The 16850-nt window shown below is 44.1% G+C and overlaps 1 protein-coding gene across 1 annotated transcript; it reads left to right on the top strand.

Annotated features, from left to right (window-relative positions):
* The first annotated feature begins 905 nt into the window (after positions 1 to 905).
* On the top strand, positions 906 to 16105 carry rps7 (ribosomal protein S7). The gene is made up of 7 exons (XM_038800342.1): positions 906 to 998; positions 1512 to 1595; positions 1909 to 1980; positions 7197 to 7340; positions 7438 to 7502; positions 12536 to 12686; positions 15988 to 16105. The coding sequence occupies exons 2-7, from the start codon at positions 1521 to 1523 to the stop codon at positions 16063 to 16065; spliced, it is 585 nt and encodes a 194-aa protein (XP_038656270.1). The 5' UTR covers positions 906 to 998; positions 1512 to 1520; the 3' UTR covers positions 16066 to 16105.
* The last annotated feature ends 745 nt before the right edge of the window (positions 16106 to 16850 follow it).

The raw sequence follows: 16850 nt of genomic DNA, 5'->3' as shown, positions 1-16850 counted from the left end.
TCAGCGGAACCACCACCATCGGCTGAACCGACGTCACCTACTCCACTGTGGCGGTCTGCCAGAACGTCACGGGCCACGAAAAGACTGATCGAATCCATTTAAATTACAACAGCTCCATGGACTTTGTTGGCACTTTGTGTACTACTGTATTGCTAATTGTCTGGGCCAGTGGGAAGCCAAAACCGTAATAAAAGAAGAGAACATTTTTGTTCTCCCGGCTGCTACTCATACCACCAGTTCTCTCCCCCCCCCCCCCCCGCCCCGCCCCGCCCCCGTTGATACCCCCCCCGGCTTCTTTCTCCGCAAGGGGTGAATGTGGTGGTATGATTTGCATAGCTGTCTGCCATTGGTGCAGAACACCGGCTTACCATTGGCCCTGGTCGGTCATGTGCTTCTCGACCGATTGTTTGAGACCAGCCATGTGACGACTCTCCGATTGGTCGAGAGGCTGAGTTAACCCTGCCTCCATACCGAGGTATAAATAGTCAGAACGCCCGGCGGTCATCCATTTATTGTAGATGGGCAGGGCTAAGTTCTAGCTTATTAAAGCCTAACTTTTGTACAGCAACTCGTCTCACGTGCAATTGATGGCTCATCACTAAATTGCCCTTAAGTGTCCAAAAAGGTAAAGTGGGGCTACTGGGTTATGGGGATAGGATGGAGGCATGGGCTGGATTCCGGTGCTCTTTGCAAGGGCCGGTGTAGACTCGATGGGCCGAGTGGCCTCCTTCTGCACTGTAAATTCTATGATGCTCAAAGGCAATTAAGGATGGACGATAAATGCTAGCCTAGTCCTGGCACCCACATCCCATGAAAGAATAAATGAGATTAAATCAGGGAACAGGGTTGTGTTTCTGCCTTGCGCAGGCAGTTTCCATGGTAACAGTGGAACCAGCCGCCAGCTCCCATCATGCCTCGCCCAAGGGTGGGCAGGGCTTTCTATTAAAGACAAAATCTCGCGATAGTTCCCCCTCTTTCCACGGCCGCTCTTCATTCAGGTCGGTGAGCGTTTCCTCAGGGCTCCCGCACACTTGTCTCAAATTACCCTGCAAATCCGCTCGATATGGACGGGCAGGCGGCGGGGAGCGGGCGGTGGGGGTGAGATGCTCCCGATGCGAGTACCGGTGCGGCCGGATGGCGGCGGTGAGAGGGGCGATCCGGGGGTTTTACATCTCAGGTTGGGTCGGGAGTGTGGGACCGGACTGAGTCTGCGCGCGTCGGCCTGGAGTGGGACTGGGCCACGCGCGCGCTCGTGGCGCCGTGTCCGGGGCTCGCGAGCTATCCCGGGCTGTGTTCCATTCTGCCCGCCCGGGAGTGCCGCGTGCCCCCGTCACTCTCTTGCTTCCCATCTGGGCCCGGGCCGTGTTCTATTTCACCGGAATCGAACCGCCCCGTTCTCTCTGTTGAATTTGGCCCTGGGCTGACATCTGCTGCCAGTGCTGCGGGTGTCTCTTCGCTCGCCACAGTACAAAAAAAAGTGGCTAATTGCTGATTTTTCTCATTCCGATCAGAGACGGGCCATGTTCAGCAGCAGCGCCAAAATCGTGAAGCCTAATGGCGAAAAGCCGGACGAATTTGAGTCTGGCATTTCCCAGGTAAGTCAGTACTGATTGCATTATCTCTCCTACTTAGTACTCTGACGCATACTGTCCTGAAATTTCTAGTTTAAGTACCTAGCCTTGTATTGGTCATATGCTATGAACAGAACGAATTAACGGCCATAACAATACGGAAGAAAGATGTACGGTCCATCACTAGAGCCTCATTCCGTCCCCATCGCCCAGAAATTCTTATGAACTTATTTCTTCTGAACGTTTGGTCTACAAGGTTGTGTGGTTACGTTTAGCTATTTTATAGAACTGCATGAAGTAGGTTCTTGATTGTTAACGGCTTCAACTTTTATTGTAGGCTCTTCTGGAGCTAGAAATGAACTCTGACCTGAAGGCTCAGTTACGGGAGCTGAACATTACAGCTGCTAAGGTGGGTTTTCTATGAAGTTGTCTTGACATTATTGTACTGGGCTGAGAGAATAGAATATTTTAATATTTAAGTTCTTGGCAATTCATGTCGTAGGCACAACCATATTCTGCTGCTTCATCAATGACCTACCTTCCATGAGGAGGCCCAAATTTGGGATGTTTGCTGATGATTGCATAATATTTAGCACTATTTGTGACCACTCAGATACTGAAGCAGTCGATGTCCAAATGCAGCAAGATCCTGTTGGACGAGTGGCAAGTAACATGTCACAATGTCAGGCAATGGCCATCAGGAGAGAATTTGTCCACTCCCCATGACATTCACTTGCATTACCATTGATCAATCCACCAACATCCTGGGGGGGGCGGGAGAGTCATCATTGACCAGAAGCTGACATGGAGTAGCCATATAAGTTGGTACTGGACCAGGTCAAAGACTAGGAATCCTGCAGTGAGTATTTGCCATCTGACTACCCAGAGTATGTCCACTATCTACAAATTACAAGTCAGGAGTGCGATTAAATATTCTCCCCATGCCTGGATGAATGCAGCTCCAATGCCATTTGAAGCTTGACACCAACCAGGACAAAGCAGCCAGATTGTTTGACACCACATCCACGCACACTTATTTACTCCCTCCACCACTCACACAGTGTGTGCCATTTACAAGATGCATTGCAGGAACTCAAAGACAATTACTAGAAAGACAATTATAGCCACCTGGAAGTTCCCCTCTAACTCTTCACTGTTGCTGGGTCAAAATTCTGGAAACAGCACTACAATCTAAAAATACTGGGTGTACCTATGCCGCATGGACCACAGTGGTTCCAAAAGGCAACTTGCCACCACCATCTCTAGAGCACTTAGCAATGTGCAATAAATGCTAGTATAGCCAGTGATGCTGTCATTCCATGTCTGACTAGAGAAAAAATATGCAATTAATTTGAGGCATTTTTAAAACCCTGAGCTGCAGAAAATCAGTGCATTATCTCTGTCATGTTATAAATCGGAGAGCTCCAAAGATAATACCAATGCTGTCCATAATTTAAAAATGTACATGGGTCTAAATGCCAATATCCTTCACCAATCGGACGCAATTGTCATTTGATATTTCACTATCAAAACTGTTCATAATCTATACTGTTACTGAATTTAAAAAGTAGTGTAGGTTTATCCATTCTTTTCTGACATCCTTGTCCGTTTATACTCTGTCTTTGTTTATAATTGTGTGGTCAGTGCTTCAAAATGCTACTAACTGTTGACCAGTGTTTTGTCCAGTTAAACTGGGCTTCCATTAGCATCCCTGTGGAGACCAATAACTTTTTTTAAAAATTCAAGCTTCAGTTAACAGCTGAAAGGAAAACAAAAGGAAAACATGGTGAAGACAACGGCAAATTTATTTGTAGGCAACATGCAATTTAAACCGTAGAACAGAACTTTGTTCTTTATTACATTTAACACAACTGAAAAAAAAGCCTCATGGATAAGAATACGTTCAATTCCCCCCGCACCAGTCCAGAATGGACTTTCAATCTTTTACTTTCCCTGCCTGGAAACTTTTAATTCCAGAACTGTTTTTCACGGTGAGCTTTCCTGGAGACGTTGCCCTCTTGCTAAAGTTAAGCAAATCTTCCAGGCTCATTCTAACTCCTCAGAAATGGTTTCTTTCCAATCTGAACACGAGCGCTCTTCCGAATCTTGGTAGACTGACTTGGGTTTTCAGGTCTCTCTTATCTCTCTCTCTGTCTTCTCTCTCTCTCTTTCCCCCCCCCCCCCCCCCCCTCCCCCCCCCCCCCCCGGTGGTATTGTGAATTGCATTGGCCTTGTATGTAGGTAGAGATGCTTACTGGCAATCCTTCAGACCCCCAAAACTTTGTTATCTTGGAAGTAAAGCAGTTCAAATAGCCATTATCTGTGTGGGGTTGGAGTGATTTCTGACTGATAACTGGGCTTGGGTCCAGTGGCTATTCTAGTTGAGAGTTAAATAGTCAAGAGCAAGCTCACTCTGGATTTTTTCAGCATTGATGCTGTTGAAATTTGTGATTGCGATGGTAAAACAAGGTGGAGGGGCAACTTAATAGAGGTGTTTAAAATTATGAACGGATTTAATAGTGGATACAGAGACTTTCCACTTGTAGGCAAGGAGATTAGTAGAGGCCATCAATATTGGATGGTCACGAAGGAATCCAAGAGTGAATTCAGCGGTGGAAAAGGGACCTTTGTATCCTAAGAGATGTAAGAATGTGGAATTTTCAACCACAGGGAATTGTTGAAGCAAACAGTAAAAATCTATTCTCTTTTTACATATAAATTTAGAGTACCCAATTCATTTTTTCCAATTAAGGGGCAATTTAACATGGCCAAATCACCTACGCTGCACAACTTTGGGTGGTGGGACGAAACCCGTGCAAACACGGAGAGAATGTGCAAACTCCACACGAACAGGGACTCGGAGCCTGATCGAATCTGGGACCTCGGCACCGTGAGGCAGCAATGCGAACCACTGCGCCACCATGCTGCCCCAGTAAAGATATATTCGTGGGGAAACTGGTCAAGTATATGAGGGAGAAGGAAATAGATGGTTGTTGTGATGTGTTTAGATGAGAAAGGATGGAAGGAGTCTCAAATGGATCATAAGCACTAGCATGGACTGTTGTTTGGACCAAATGCTCTATTTCCGTGCCATCTTAGGAAGTTCAGGTTTCAATCAATATTCTGGTGCATTTGGTGAGATTTCCCCTTTACTGGAGCACTGTCCCAAGCATCATCTAACAAACAAGCAGATGAAGAAGCTATCCAACAACTAATTAGTAAGAGGTAGTGACCACCTGATTCCTTTCTTTACTGCACCAGAAATTAAATTGGGGATCTACCACCCGAGGTATTGTTGAAACTCAGGTTGGTTTGCTGGGCCAAAAGCAGCAGGTAACCGTTGTTCAAAAAGGATCGCACTTAAAAAGGATTCCAGCATAAAACCGGTGCAGGAATATGTTGCAGTAAACATCTTGTTTATCATGTTAGTTTCCTTTGTTGGACCTGTGGATAAAGTGGCATTCGGTCCTCTAGTGGCTTCTGTTATCTTGATGAATTTTCAGATCTTTGTTGAGATTCCTGTTGGTCAGTATGAAAGTGAGTGTCTAAATTTAAATTGAATCAATTCTTCCCTATTATTTTATTTATTTATTTTTTAAATTTTAGATTACCCAATTATTTTTTTTTTCTATTAAGGGGCAATTTAGCGTGGCCAATCCACCTACTCTGCACATTTTTTTGGGTTGTGGGGGCGAAACCCACGCAGACACGGGGTGAATGTGCAAACTCCACACGGACAGTGACCCAGAGCCGGAATCGAACCTGGGACCTCAGCGCCGTGAGGCGGTTGTGCTAACCACTAGGCCACCGTGCTGCCCTGATTCTTCCCTATTAACTGGAAACAAAAGATTCCACCACCTCCACATCATTGTGAGACCAGAGGCAGCAAACTGTACAAGTATCCTGACAGCAACAAGTCTGCATTTGAGCCACCACCACAAGCCAAAGTGTGGCTGCTGGACCACCAAGACTAGCAGCTGATCAAATAGCTGATGTGTGCATGTGTTCTACAATGTGTGCAGCTTATGTACAACAAAAGCCATGATGCCACACAAAATATGATACATCATCCCATTGACATAATGAAAATGTGCTTCTGCCTGGACTGTTCTGAAGTAGCCTAGTAGCACTTGTCAGAGCAGGTGACCAGACTTGCAGTAGTCGACTGTATGCTGCAGAACATTGTCATAATGAGCAGATAACCCTTGCCACCAGCTATATGGCAAGAAGCTAAGGAGGATGGTAGTGTATTTCTGAAGGGGGCAGAGTACGGTGTGATTAATTGCAACACTAAATCACCATGTGCCTCACGCCTCCGTCAAGTTGACGTGATGTCTGCTTGGTTGCTGCAAAAATAAAAGCGAGCATAAAGTAAACATTCCATACAATTTATAAATGAAATCTAGCCGTATAGTTAAGTATGCCATTGCAAGGGCAGCACGGTTGCATAGTGGTTAGCACAGCTGCTTCACGGCGCCGACGTACCAGGTTCGATCCTGCCTCTGGGTCAATGTCCGTGAGGAGTTTGCACATTCTTCCTGTTTGCGTGGGTTTTGCCCCCCACAATCCAAAAGATGCGCAGGGCAGGTGGATTGGCCACGTTAAATTGCCCCTTCATTGGAAAAAATGAATTGGATATTCCAAATTTATATATTTTTTTAAAAGTGTGCCGTTAGGACAGCACGGTGGCCCTGTGGTTAATATTGCTGCCTCACGGCTCTTGAGGTCCCAGGTTTGATCCCGGTTCTGGGTCACTGTCCGTGTGGAGTTTGCACATTCTCCCCGTGTTTGTGTGGGTTTCGCCCCCACAGCCCAAAGATGTGCAAGGTAAGTGGATTGGCCACATTAAATTGGGTACTCTGAATTTAAAAAAAAAAGTGTGCCATTGAGCATGGTACAATCTGTTGGATGATGTGGCTGTTATTGTTGAATAGATGTGTAAAAGTAATGTGATTATGGGTATCGGCTTTGCAGCAGTGTCAAGACTGAGTTGGAACATTTAGAATGTTAAGTATGAGTCCTAATTGATGGAAATTATTGGCTGGGGGTCAAATTGAGCAATGCCTGTGGCTAATGGTGTAGGTGGCAGGTGGCATTTGAAGATTCATTCACTGACCATAACAGATCATGTGAGATCATTGACTTTCTTTTGGTACTGTATCTAGGCCCTTGGAGTTGTTTTTGTGTTTTATTTCCTTTTAAACCGTGCATGCTAGCTTTAACTGACGCTGGTCCCTTCAATCACTAGATGCACAATGGAATTATTGAAGTGAGTGGTCCCCATGCCCGTTTGTGTTGTTAGATTTGGCTCTGCTATCTTCAGGCTGTTACTCAGATATTTTGGGGCATGCCAAAGCTAGTTCAATCTGAAATGGGTGGCGATGCTTTACTATATTTAAAGGTGCTATTTAAAAGGTAATTTGTATTTTGTGTTAAATTGAAAACACAAGCATTGTACAATTTAGTGACACCCAAGTTTTTTTTTAAATGTGCACTGTTCTGGGGAAAATACTGTTATTATCAATATTCTTGAGGGAACATAGGACGCTGTTGATTTGTTTTTCAGATTTCACTTCAATTTTTAAAATTTGTAGTTAATTTTTAAAATGGCTGTCTTGTTAATAGGAAATTGAAGTTGGCAGTGGCAGAAAAGCAATCATTATCTTTGTGCCAGTACCGCAACTTAAGTCTTTTCAGAAGATCCAGGTGCGACTTGTTCGAGAGCTTGAAAAGAAATTCAGTGGTAAACACGTTGTCTTCATTGCACAGGTAAAATTAAGTTTTGAACTTGCTGTGAAATTTACCCTGTCGTTTGACCTTTTCTGTATGAACTTATTAAAATGGATGCTACCCTTTTTGTCTATAGAGGAGAATTCTGCCAAAACCAACCAGAAAAAGTAGAAACAAGAATAAGCAGAAGCGTCCCAGAAGGTAATTTTAAAAAATGTTTGTACATTCCGTGAAATCGCACAGCAGAAATGATTTGGCACATAATTTGGTGTCTTATTACAGATTGCTGTGGAAAGTGATCGAGTAACAGTAGACCATGGGTGTAGTCCCTGTTTCCCAAAAAGCGTCTGGTTAAGATGGATTTGATAGGGTGAGTTAGATTAGGACATTGACTTGCTAAGGCTGCTGGTTGCATGTTTGGTTTCATGGAACGCGTAGATATAGGTCTACACTATGCACTGAACGCAACATTGTATAAAAATGTAGAGATTTTGTTTAGAAGCCATCAGATGACTTGCAAAAAAAGTGGAATTAATTGGACAGCTTGCTCAAAGAGCCACCACAAACACAATGGAATAAACAGAAGACAAACTAGTAGGTTCAAAGCTTAATGAGTTTCATTATAGCCGCAAGGGAATAATGTCTTGAATAACTTGTTTTGAAAACTTTTACAGTTGTAAAAGAATAATAGAAGTCTTAGGATTGGAAGTGTTTTAGAAACTAGCCAAGGGCTACCAAAAGTTGATGAAGGGGGAAAAACAAGAAATCAAAACTAGCCAGGAATACAAAAGCGACTTGTAATAACTTTACATGTGTGTGACAATAAAGAGTAAACACCTGTCCTTTAGAAGAAGAGACAGATGAAGTTATGGGTAATGAGGAAATAGAAGAAACATTGAAGAAAGTAGGAACATGTTGCATACCAGAATTAGAGGATAATCTGGCTACCAGGAATCCTGAGGAAATTAAGGTAATTAATACTAGCAGAGGAAAAAGTGCTGGAGAGATGAAAATTTGACCAATCCCCAGGATCCGATGGCTACATCTCGGGTATTTAAAAACGAAAACTGCAGCGATAATATTCTCTGGTTATGAATTTCCAAAACTCCAGATTCTGGAACATTCCTTGCAGATTGGAGGTTGGCAAATGTGATGTTGCTGTTCTTGGGGGTGGCACAGTGGTTAGTACCTTTGCCACCCCCAACAATATTTGCCAACTTCTAAACTGTTGCTTCACAGCGCCAGGGACCTGGGTTCGATTACCCGCTGGGTCACTGTCCCTGTGGAGTCTGCACGTTTTCCCCATGTCTGCGTGGCTTTCCTCCCGGCTGTTCTGGTTTCCTCCCAAGTCCAAAGATATGATGGTTAGGTGGATTGGCCATGCTAAATGGCCCTTCGTGTCCAACGGTTAGGTGGGGTTACGGGGAGAGGGTGGAGGTGTGTGCTTAAGTAGGGTGCTCTGGGGCAGCATGGTGGCGCAGTGGTTAGCCCTGCAGCCTCATGGCACCGAGGTCCCAGGTTTGATCCCGGCTCTGGGTCACTGTCCGTGTGGTGTTCGCACATTCTCCCTGTGTTTGCGTGGGTTTCGCCTCCACAACCCAAAGATGTGCAGGATGGGTGGATTGGCCACACTAAATTGCCCCTTAATTGGAAAAAATTAATTGGGTACTCTAAATTTATCAAAAAAAAGTAGGGTGCTCTTTCAAGGGCTGGTGCAGACTCGATGGGCCAAATGGCATCCTTCTGCACTGTAAATTCTATGCTCTATTGACAAATTAATAAGTTTTTGAGGTTGTAACTAATGGGACAGATGAAGGGAAGGTGGTGGATAAAGTGTATTTGCATTTCCAAAAGGCATTTGATTAAAGGTTAACAGGCAAGATAAAGTCTCATGGAGTTTGCGGTAATGTGATTAGCGTGGATAGATTATTATTTAACAGACAGCAAGCAAATAGTAGGCATTAATGGGGCATTCTTAAGTTGGCAGTCTGTTACTAGTGGGGTGCTGCAAGGATCACTGTTGGGGCTTCCACTATTTACAATCAATTTTAATGACTGACAAAGTAATGTATTGGAAGTTGTGAGGAGGACACAGAGTAGTTACAAAGATGTAATAATCTTTTATTGTGACAAGTAGGTTTACATTAACACTGCAATGAGGTTACTGTGAATAAGCAGCAAAATGGCCGATAACCCATGGGGAAAATAAGATTATTTACTTTGACTGTAAGAATAGAAAAGGCTTTTTTAAAAGACATGAAACTGTAAATGTTGATGCTCCGAGACTTGAGTGTGCTTGTATATGAGAATTGGTGCATCAACCAATTCGGGAGAGAAATAACATGTCGGCCATTATTGCAAGGGGATCGGTTACAACAGTGTTTTTCAAACTTTTGTTTCTGGGGATCGATTTTTACCAACCGGCTAGCCTTCGGGACCCACCATTTTCTCTTGCTTTGTTTGCTGCTGACAAAAATGGAGGAAATGGTTTTGGGTCCCTTTGGCCCTCGTACACGCTCCTCCAATGGAACCTGTTGAATGAAGGTTAAGCCTTCCGGTGTTGGAAAGTATGGAGTCTCCATCTGTCCAAAGTTCTGCATTTTATTTCCTGTAAAATTTTATCAAATAACCCCCTCCTCGAACTTGTAAACAAAAGGAATCAAATAAAACAAATAAAATAAATGAATAAACCCCCCCCCCCCCCCGAACTTGTAAAACAAAAAGCTGCGACCGTTTAAAAACTGCGCATGCGTGCCCGTTCATTGGCGCACATAGTTTTGCACATGCGCGCGCCGATGATCTGGCACGCATACACAGTGCAGCCGCTTTTTTTTTTGCATGTTGGTAGCCATTTACAGCCAGTTGCGCGCAGATTAGCGCGATCGGGAGCACCGCGACGGACAGCGTCCGTGACCCTCCCGACGCCCGCCCGCAACGCACCTGTAGGTCACGCCCCCGAGTTTGACAATGCCTGGTGTGGAAGGAAAAAAGGAAGTCTTTCTGCAATTTATGTGGCTATGGTGCGACCATACCTGGAGTATGTAGTCTCTGTAATTAAGAAAGGATATACTTGCATTGTGGCCAGTACAGTGAGGGTTACCTAGATTAGCCCTTTGGGATAAGAGGGTTGCCCTAATGAGAGGCTGAGTAAATTGTGCCTATTTTAGACAAATGATCTTATTCAATTATTTCCCTGGTTGGTAAACCTAGAACACAGGGACAGTCTCAGAATAAGGAGTCCGTCATTTTTTTTATTTGCTCAAAAGGATTGGGTTGGATTTGTTTATTGCTATGTGTACCAAGGTACAGTGAAAAGTCATTTTTTGTGAGCAGCTCAAAAGATCATTAAGCACATGGGAAGAAAAGGGAAGAAAAGAAAATACATAATGGGGCAACACAAGATATACAATGTAACTCCATAAGCACCTGCAGGGGTGTAGTGTTAGAGGTCAGTCCATAAGAAGGTCACTAGGAGTCTAGTAACAGCGGGGAAGAAGCTATTTTTGAGTCTGTTCGTGCGTGTTCTCAGACTTTTGTATCTCCTGCCCGATGGAAGTAGTTGGAAGAGTGCGTAAGCCGGGTGGGAGGGATCTTTGATTATGTTGCCCGCTTTCCCCAGGCAGCGGGAGGTGTAGATGGATGGGAGGCAGGTTTGTGTGATTGGCTGAGCTGTGTTCACGACTCTGAAGTTTCTTGCGGTCCTGGGCCGAGCAGTTGCCATACCAGGCTGTGATGCAGCCAGATGGGATGCTTCTATGGTGCATCTGTTAAAGTTGGTAAGAGTTCATGTGTACATGCCGAATTTCCTTTAGTTTCCTGAGGAAGTTTGGGCAGTGTTGTGCTTTCTTGGTGGTAGCATGGGTGGACCAGGACAGATTTTTGGAGGTGTGCACCCCTAGGAATTTGAAACTGCTAACCATCTGCACCGTGGCCCACCTGCACCTGATGCTGACAGGGGTGTGTACAGTACTTTGCTTGCTGAAGTAAATGACCAGCTCTTTAGTTTTGCTGGCATTGAGGAGAGATTGTTGTCGCTGCACCACTCCACTAGGTTCTCTACCTCCTGTATTCTGACTTGGCGTTATTCGAGATCGGGCCCACTATGGTCGTATTGCCAGCAAACTTGTAGATGGAGTTGGAACCAAATTTTGCCACGCAGTCGTGTGTGTACAGGGAGTAGAGTAAGGGCCTAAGTACGCAGCCTTGCGGGGCCCCGGTATTGAGGACTATTGTGGAGGAGATGTTCATTCTTACTGATTGTGGTCTGTTGGTCAGAAATTCGAGGATCCAGTTGCAGAGTGGAGAGCCAAGTGCTAGGTTTTGGAGCTTTGATATGAGCTTGGCTGGGATTATGGTGTTGAAGATGGAGCTGCAGTCAATAAATAGGAGTCTATTGTAGGAGTCCTTGTTGTCGAGATGCTCCAGGGATGAGTGTAGGGCCTCTGAATCTTTCAATTCTTTACCCCAGAGAGTTGCAGATGCTTCATAATTGAATGTATTTAAGGCTGAGGTACAGTTTTGGTCTGGTTGGGGGTGGAGAGAAGGAAAGAGAAATGATTATGGGGATGGGAAACTGGAGTTAAAGCCCAAGATCAGCATGATTGTGTTGCATTGTATTGGAAAAGCAAGCTTGAGCAACCCTATTCTTGCTCCTATTTCTTGAGTGTGAATGGCTAGCTGTTGGCCTCCTGCAGTATGAAGGTTCCAGAAAGTGATGGCCAAGCATGAAGTTTTCCTTGCAAAGAGTCCTTTCCAGGCATTAATGTCACAGAGGAAGTGCAGTGTTTTGAAGTATTCTTTAAAACTTTTTGAATTGGTAATACGGAGGACTAAATATTCTCCTAGATCGTCTGGCCGCAGCGGTGATTTTCAAATTTTGTGGGGCATCCTGCAAATAATTGATCCCTGCTTGAACATTCAGTCAATTATCCAAAGAAAAGCATTTGGAGAAGCTCTTTTATTAACCTGCTGCAACATTGTTGACTCAATAAAATTCAGAAAATGGAGACTGGAATCTTGCCTGGTGGATCCTTTCTGATTCAGGAACTATTTGCTGTGCAATTTACCCCCAAGAGTGCCCACATGGAGATTTAAAGTAGATGGTTTTGGTCCTTAATGGGTGCTGAATACTGGAGAAAACCGGTAGTAACTTGATATTACAGTTTTGACTTTTTTTAGTTTGCTTATTACTTTAACTAGATTTTTCATCTAAAGATCTAAGTTTTCTCTTTCAGCCGTACGTTGACTGCTGTGCATGATGCTATTCTTGAAGACTTGGTTTTCCCGAGTGAAATTGTGGGCAAGCGAATTCGTGTGAAACTGGATGGTACAAGGCTCATCAAAGTTCATTTGGACAAGGCACAACAGAACAATGTAGAACACAAAGTGAGTTTCCCCGTAAACCCAGAAATGCAGGTGCATGCTGCCCCAATGCATTTGTGCAGCTCCTCGCTATTCATTATTTATGAACCTTGCGTTCGACGTGACTTCTGATGATGCTACGTTTTAATTTATAGTTAATGCAGGGAATTCTGCTTAGTTTATGCTACTATTGAAACCTGTGCTTATTGACACTTATTTATTTAATTTGAAACTTCTCGATGTGGATATCCAAAGTCAAATTTATGTACTGTGTAAGTTTAATGCTGTCATTAAACAGCTGATGATTTTTAATGGGGGGGGGGTTTAGCTTACTTGGCTAGACAACTGGTTCGTGATGCAGGGTGAGGCCAGCAGCATGGGTTCAATCCCCTTAAAGGCTGAGGTTATTCGTGCCCGCCTTGTCAATGTTGCCTCGAGGTGTGGCGATCCTCGGGTTAAAATCACCACCAGTTAAAGGGGAAAGCATCTGGGACTATTGTGACCTTACCTTACCGTGGATATTATGCTTGTAATTCTGGAGGATTACAAGGAGCTAACCAGTCAATTTGGTACTCTGCTTGGATTTCCTTAGCTCTGGACACTCCTTGGATGTTTGTTAAATTTACGGTTCAGTAAAATTATACCTATTTCTAGCAATTGCCATGCTGCCGACAATTTTTTTAATTCACTTGTGGGATGTTTTGCAAACCCATCCTTCGCTGAGTCGTTTGCTAGTCCATTTCCGAGTCAGCTACGTTGCCCTTGGGAGACTCTTGAATTACATTGCCGTGCATGTGATGTGGCTTTATATAATTCCTTCCTGAAGGACAATGGTGAACCACATGAGTTTTGAGACCAAACCTAGATTTGTTTATTTCCAAAAATGTCACCAGGTGTTTTGCAGGGTTTTTAATTTCCCTCAGCCACTATGCTATTTTGTAAATTGACGTCCCAAGTAAAGATAAACATTGAAGCTTCTTATAGCTTGAAGTATTATGGGGAAACTACAAATGAGCAGAACTGTGACACCATTACACATCTAAATTACTGTGGTGGAGTTTACGGGGGTGGCACTGCTGCCTCACTGTGCCAGGTTCCCGGGTTCGATTCCGGCCTCTAATTACTGTCTGCGTGGGTTTCCTTTCACAGTCCAAAGATGTGCAGGTTAGGTGGGGTTACAAGGAGAGAGGGTGGAGCAGTGGCTCTAGATAGGGTGCTCTATTGGAGGTTGGTTGAATGGCCTCCATCTGCACTGTGGAGGGATTCTGAGGGTGGCCAAGTTTTGTTAATGTTTTGAATATGTGGAATCTTGGAACTTGTTTTTGAAGACAATCTTTTTGTCTGAGTTCCAAAGATTGAAGATTACACATTATGGTGCTGAGTGAGTGGGCTTTATTTTATTTCTCATCTACATGCTACTCTTTGGTGACATCTAAAAACAGACTCTTTGTTTTCACATGTATGCTGATGTCATCCAGCTCTATATCTCAATTCTCCCATTGTTTCTAAACTACCAAGCTGCTTATCTGACATCTGGCCGCTGATTCAGTCCAGCTTCCTGGCAACTGAGAGTCTGAACAAGACTGTCTACAACCTTGGTGTCATATTTGACCCCGAGGTGTGCTGTTGACCACCTGTCTATGCCGACACTGTTTCCATTTCCGTAATATTGCTTGATTCCACCTCAGCTAATTTACTGTGGAAACCTTCATCCATACTTTTCTTTGCTCTTGTCTGACTATTTCAGTGCACTCCTGGATGGCTTCCTGCATCTAACAGTGCTGTGCTTGTGGTGTCCACTGGCTCTTGGTTGAGCAACACTTGGTTATTTTCAAATTCAAACGGGCAGCACGGTGACATAGTGGTTAGCAAAATTGCTTCACAGCTCCGGGGTCCCAGGTTCGATTCCCGGCTTGGGTCACTGTCTGTGCAGAGTCTGCACGTTCTCCCTGTGCGTGCGTGGGTTTCCTCCAACAGTCCAAAGATGTGCAGGTTGGGTCAATTGGCCATGCTAAATTGCCCATAGTGTCCAAAAATTTTAGGCAGGGTTACAGGGGTAGGGTGGAGGTGTGGGCATAGGTAGGGTGCTCTTTCTAAGAGCCGGTGCAGACTCGATGGACCAAATGGCCACCTTCTGCACTGTAAATTCTATGATAATCTATGAAATTCCTCCATAACCCGATTGTTGCTTCCCAATGCTCCATGAAGTTCCGATCTTCCGTCAAAAGCAAGATGTTGGATAAATACAAGTAGTTGTTATCTTGGTCTGCCAGGATGGGAGGAATTCCAGTGCCTGGGCCAGGTCAACCTAATGTGCAGAATAGCCTCGAGCTCCAGCCTGAGCGAGATAAACTTGCATCCACTCTGCATAGCCAATATGGAGTGTGCACCTCCTCTACTGGTTGGCCGAGTCTAGGCTTCAGTCTGTGAAGGTGTCCCTCGGGCTTCAAGAAAAGATCAGTGATTAACTTTGCCTGAGCTCCACTGTCCATTATGCTTTAGTGTTATTTAGAATGAGCAGGATTCTGTCTCCAGTGAGTGGTCTACCCATCCAGATGCTGTTAGTAAGTTATGATGTGGTGATGTCGGCGTTGGACTGGGGTGAGCACAGTAAGAAGTCTTACAACACCAGGTTAAAGTCCAACAGGTTTTTTTTCAAACACTAGCTTTCGGAGCACTGCTCCTTCCTCCGATTTCACCTGAGGAAGGAGCAGTGCTCAAAGCTAGTGTTTGAAACAAACCTGTTGGACTTTAACCTGGTGTTGTTAGTAAGTTAGGTTGTTTGATAGTCTTCGACAAGCCCGCAGTTACCTCTCCATTCTCTGGGAAATTAACTTTGTTCTGAACTTCTACCTACTTTTCGTTTTAATCCAAGAGACTTTTGCCCTGTTCTTAAAGCAACCCGCACCCCTTCCACCATAAAGGAATGCTGGAAAATCTCAGCATGTCTGGCAGCATCTGTAAGGAGAGAAAAGAGCTAACGTTTCAAATCCAGGTGACCCTTTGTCAAAGCCCCTCCAATTTTTCTCTACCCAGACCAAGAAGGCTAACCATATTTTATAGCTAGCTAACCAACCAACAGCATGTGTTTAAGTCCATGTGCAAAGATACTCGGAATATCCTAAAATGTGAATATCCTAAAATCTGCATCTAGATCTTGCGTAACATTAGTTAATAGGTTTAGGTACAGTAGTACTGCTTTTAATTACAAGAAACAGGAGGAAAGGCTTCTGCAATCATTTCCTTCAGCACTAAACTTTCATTTTGTTAATCTTTTTAACTAGTTGATTTAGTTATCTGATGGATATATCTTTTTCCTTTCTAGGTGGATACATTTTCTGCTGTCTACAAGAAACTAACTGGCAAAGATGTTGTATATGAATTCCCAGAGTTCCAACTGTAAATTGTTCAGAATGGCTTAAATAAAAAAACAATTGGTCATATTTGTCGTTGTAATTGTACTTTTTTTTTTAAGATTGCAAAGATGTTTGGTTCCACTTGTGAATTGAATCAATCTCTGCTCATTCTGGGTAATAATAATATTTAATGTCACAAGTAGGCTTACATTAACACTGCAATGAAGTTACTGTGAAAAGCCCCCTAGTCGCCTCATTCCGGCGCCTGTTCGGAGACATGGAGGGGAGAAATCAGAATGTCCAATTCACCTAACAGCATGTCTTTCGGAACTTGTGGGAGGAAACCAGAGCACCCAGAGGGAGCCAGTGCAGACTCTGCCGGGAATCGAACCTGGGACCCTGGTGCCGCCCAAGTGTTTGAAGCAATTGAAGTTTCTGGTCAACTTTGAACCTGAGGATGTTGGTGGGACTTCAGCAATGGTCATGCCATTGAATGTCATGGGGAGGTGTTTAGTTTCTCGTTGGAGGTGGTTGTTGCCTGTCATTTGCTCAGCATGAATGTTTCTGGATTTTAAAAGTAAGACCTCCAGTGTGAAGGCGAGTCTTGATCCTGAAATTACAGGTTTGAAACCCTCTTTATATAAAGGACAACCGTAAAATCAGCAAGATGTGAAAACTCTTGTCATGTTTCTACTGTGTTGTGTTTAACCCACAAGCAAAAGGATGCTAGTTATGAAGAAGCATCGTATTGGACTTGGGAGCCTGCTGTCATTTAATAAGATCATGGCTGATTTGATAGTAACCTAAAATCTGCATCCGAGCTACCTCCGAT

Source organism: Scyliorhinus canicula, chromosome 6 (assembly GCF_902713615.1).
Source record: "Scyliorhinus canicula chromosome 6, sScyCan1.1, whole genome shotgun sequence".
NCBI classification, from domain to species: domain Eukaryota; kingdom Metazoa; phylum Chordata; class Chondrichthyes; order Carcharhiniformes; family Scyliorhinidae; genus Scyliorhinus; species Scyliorhinus canicula.
This window is presented reverse-complemented; position numbering and strand designations above follow the sequence as displayed.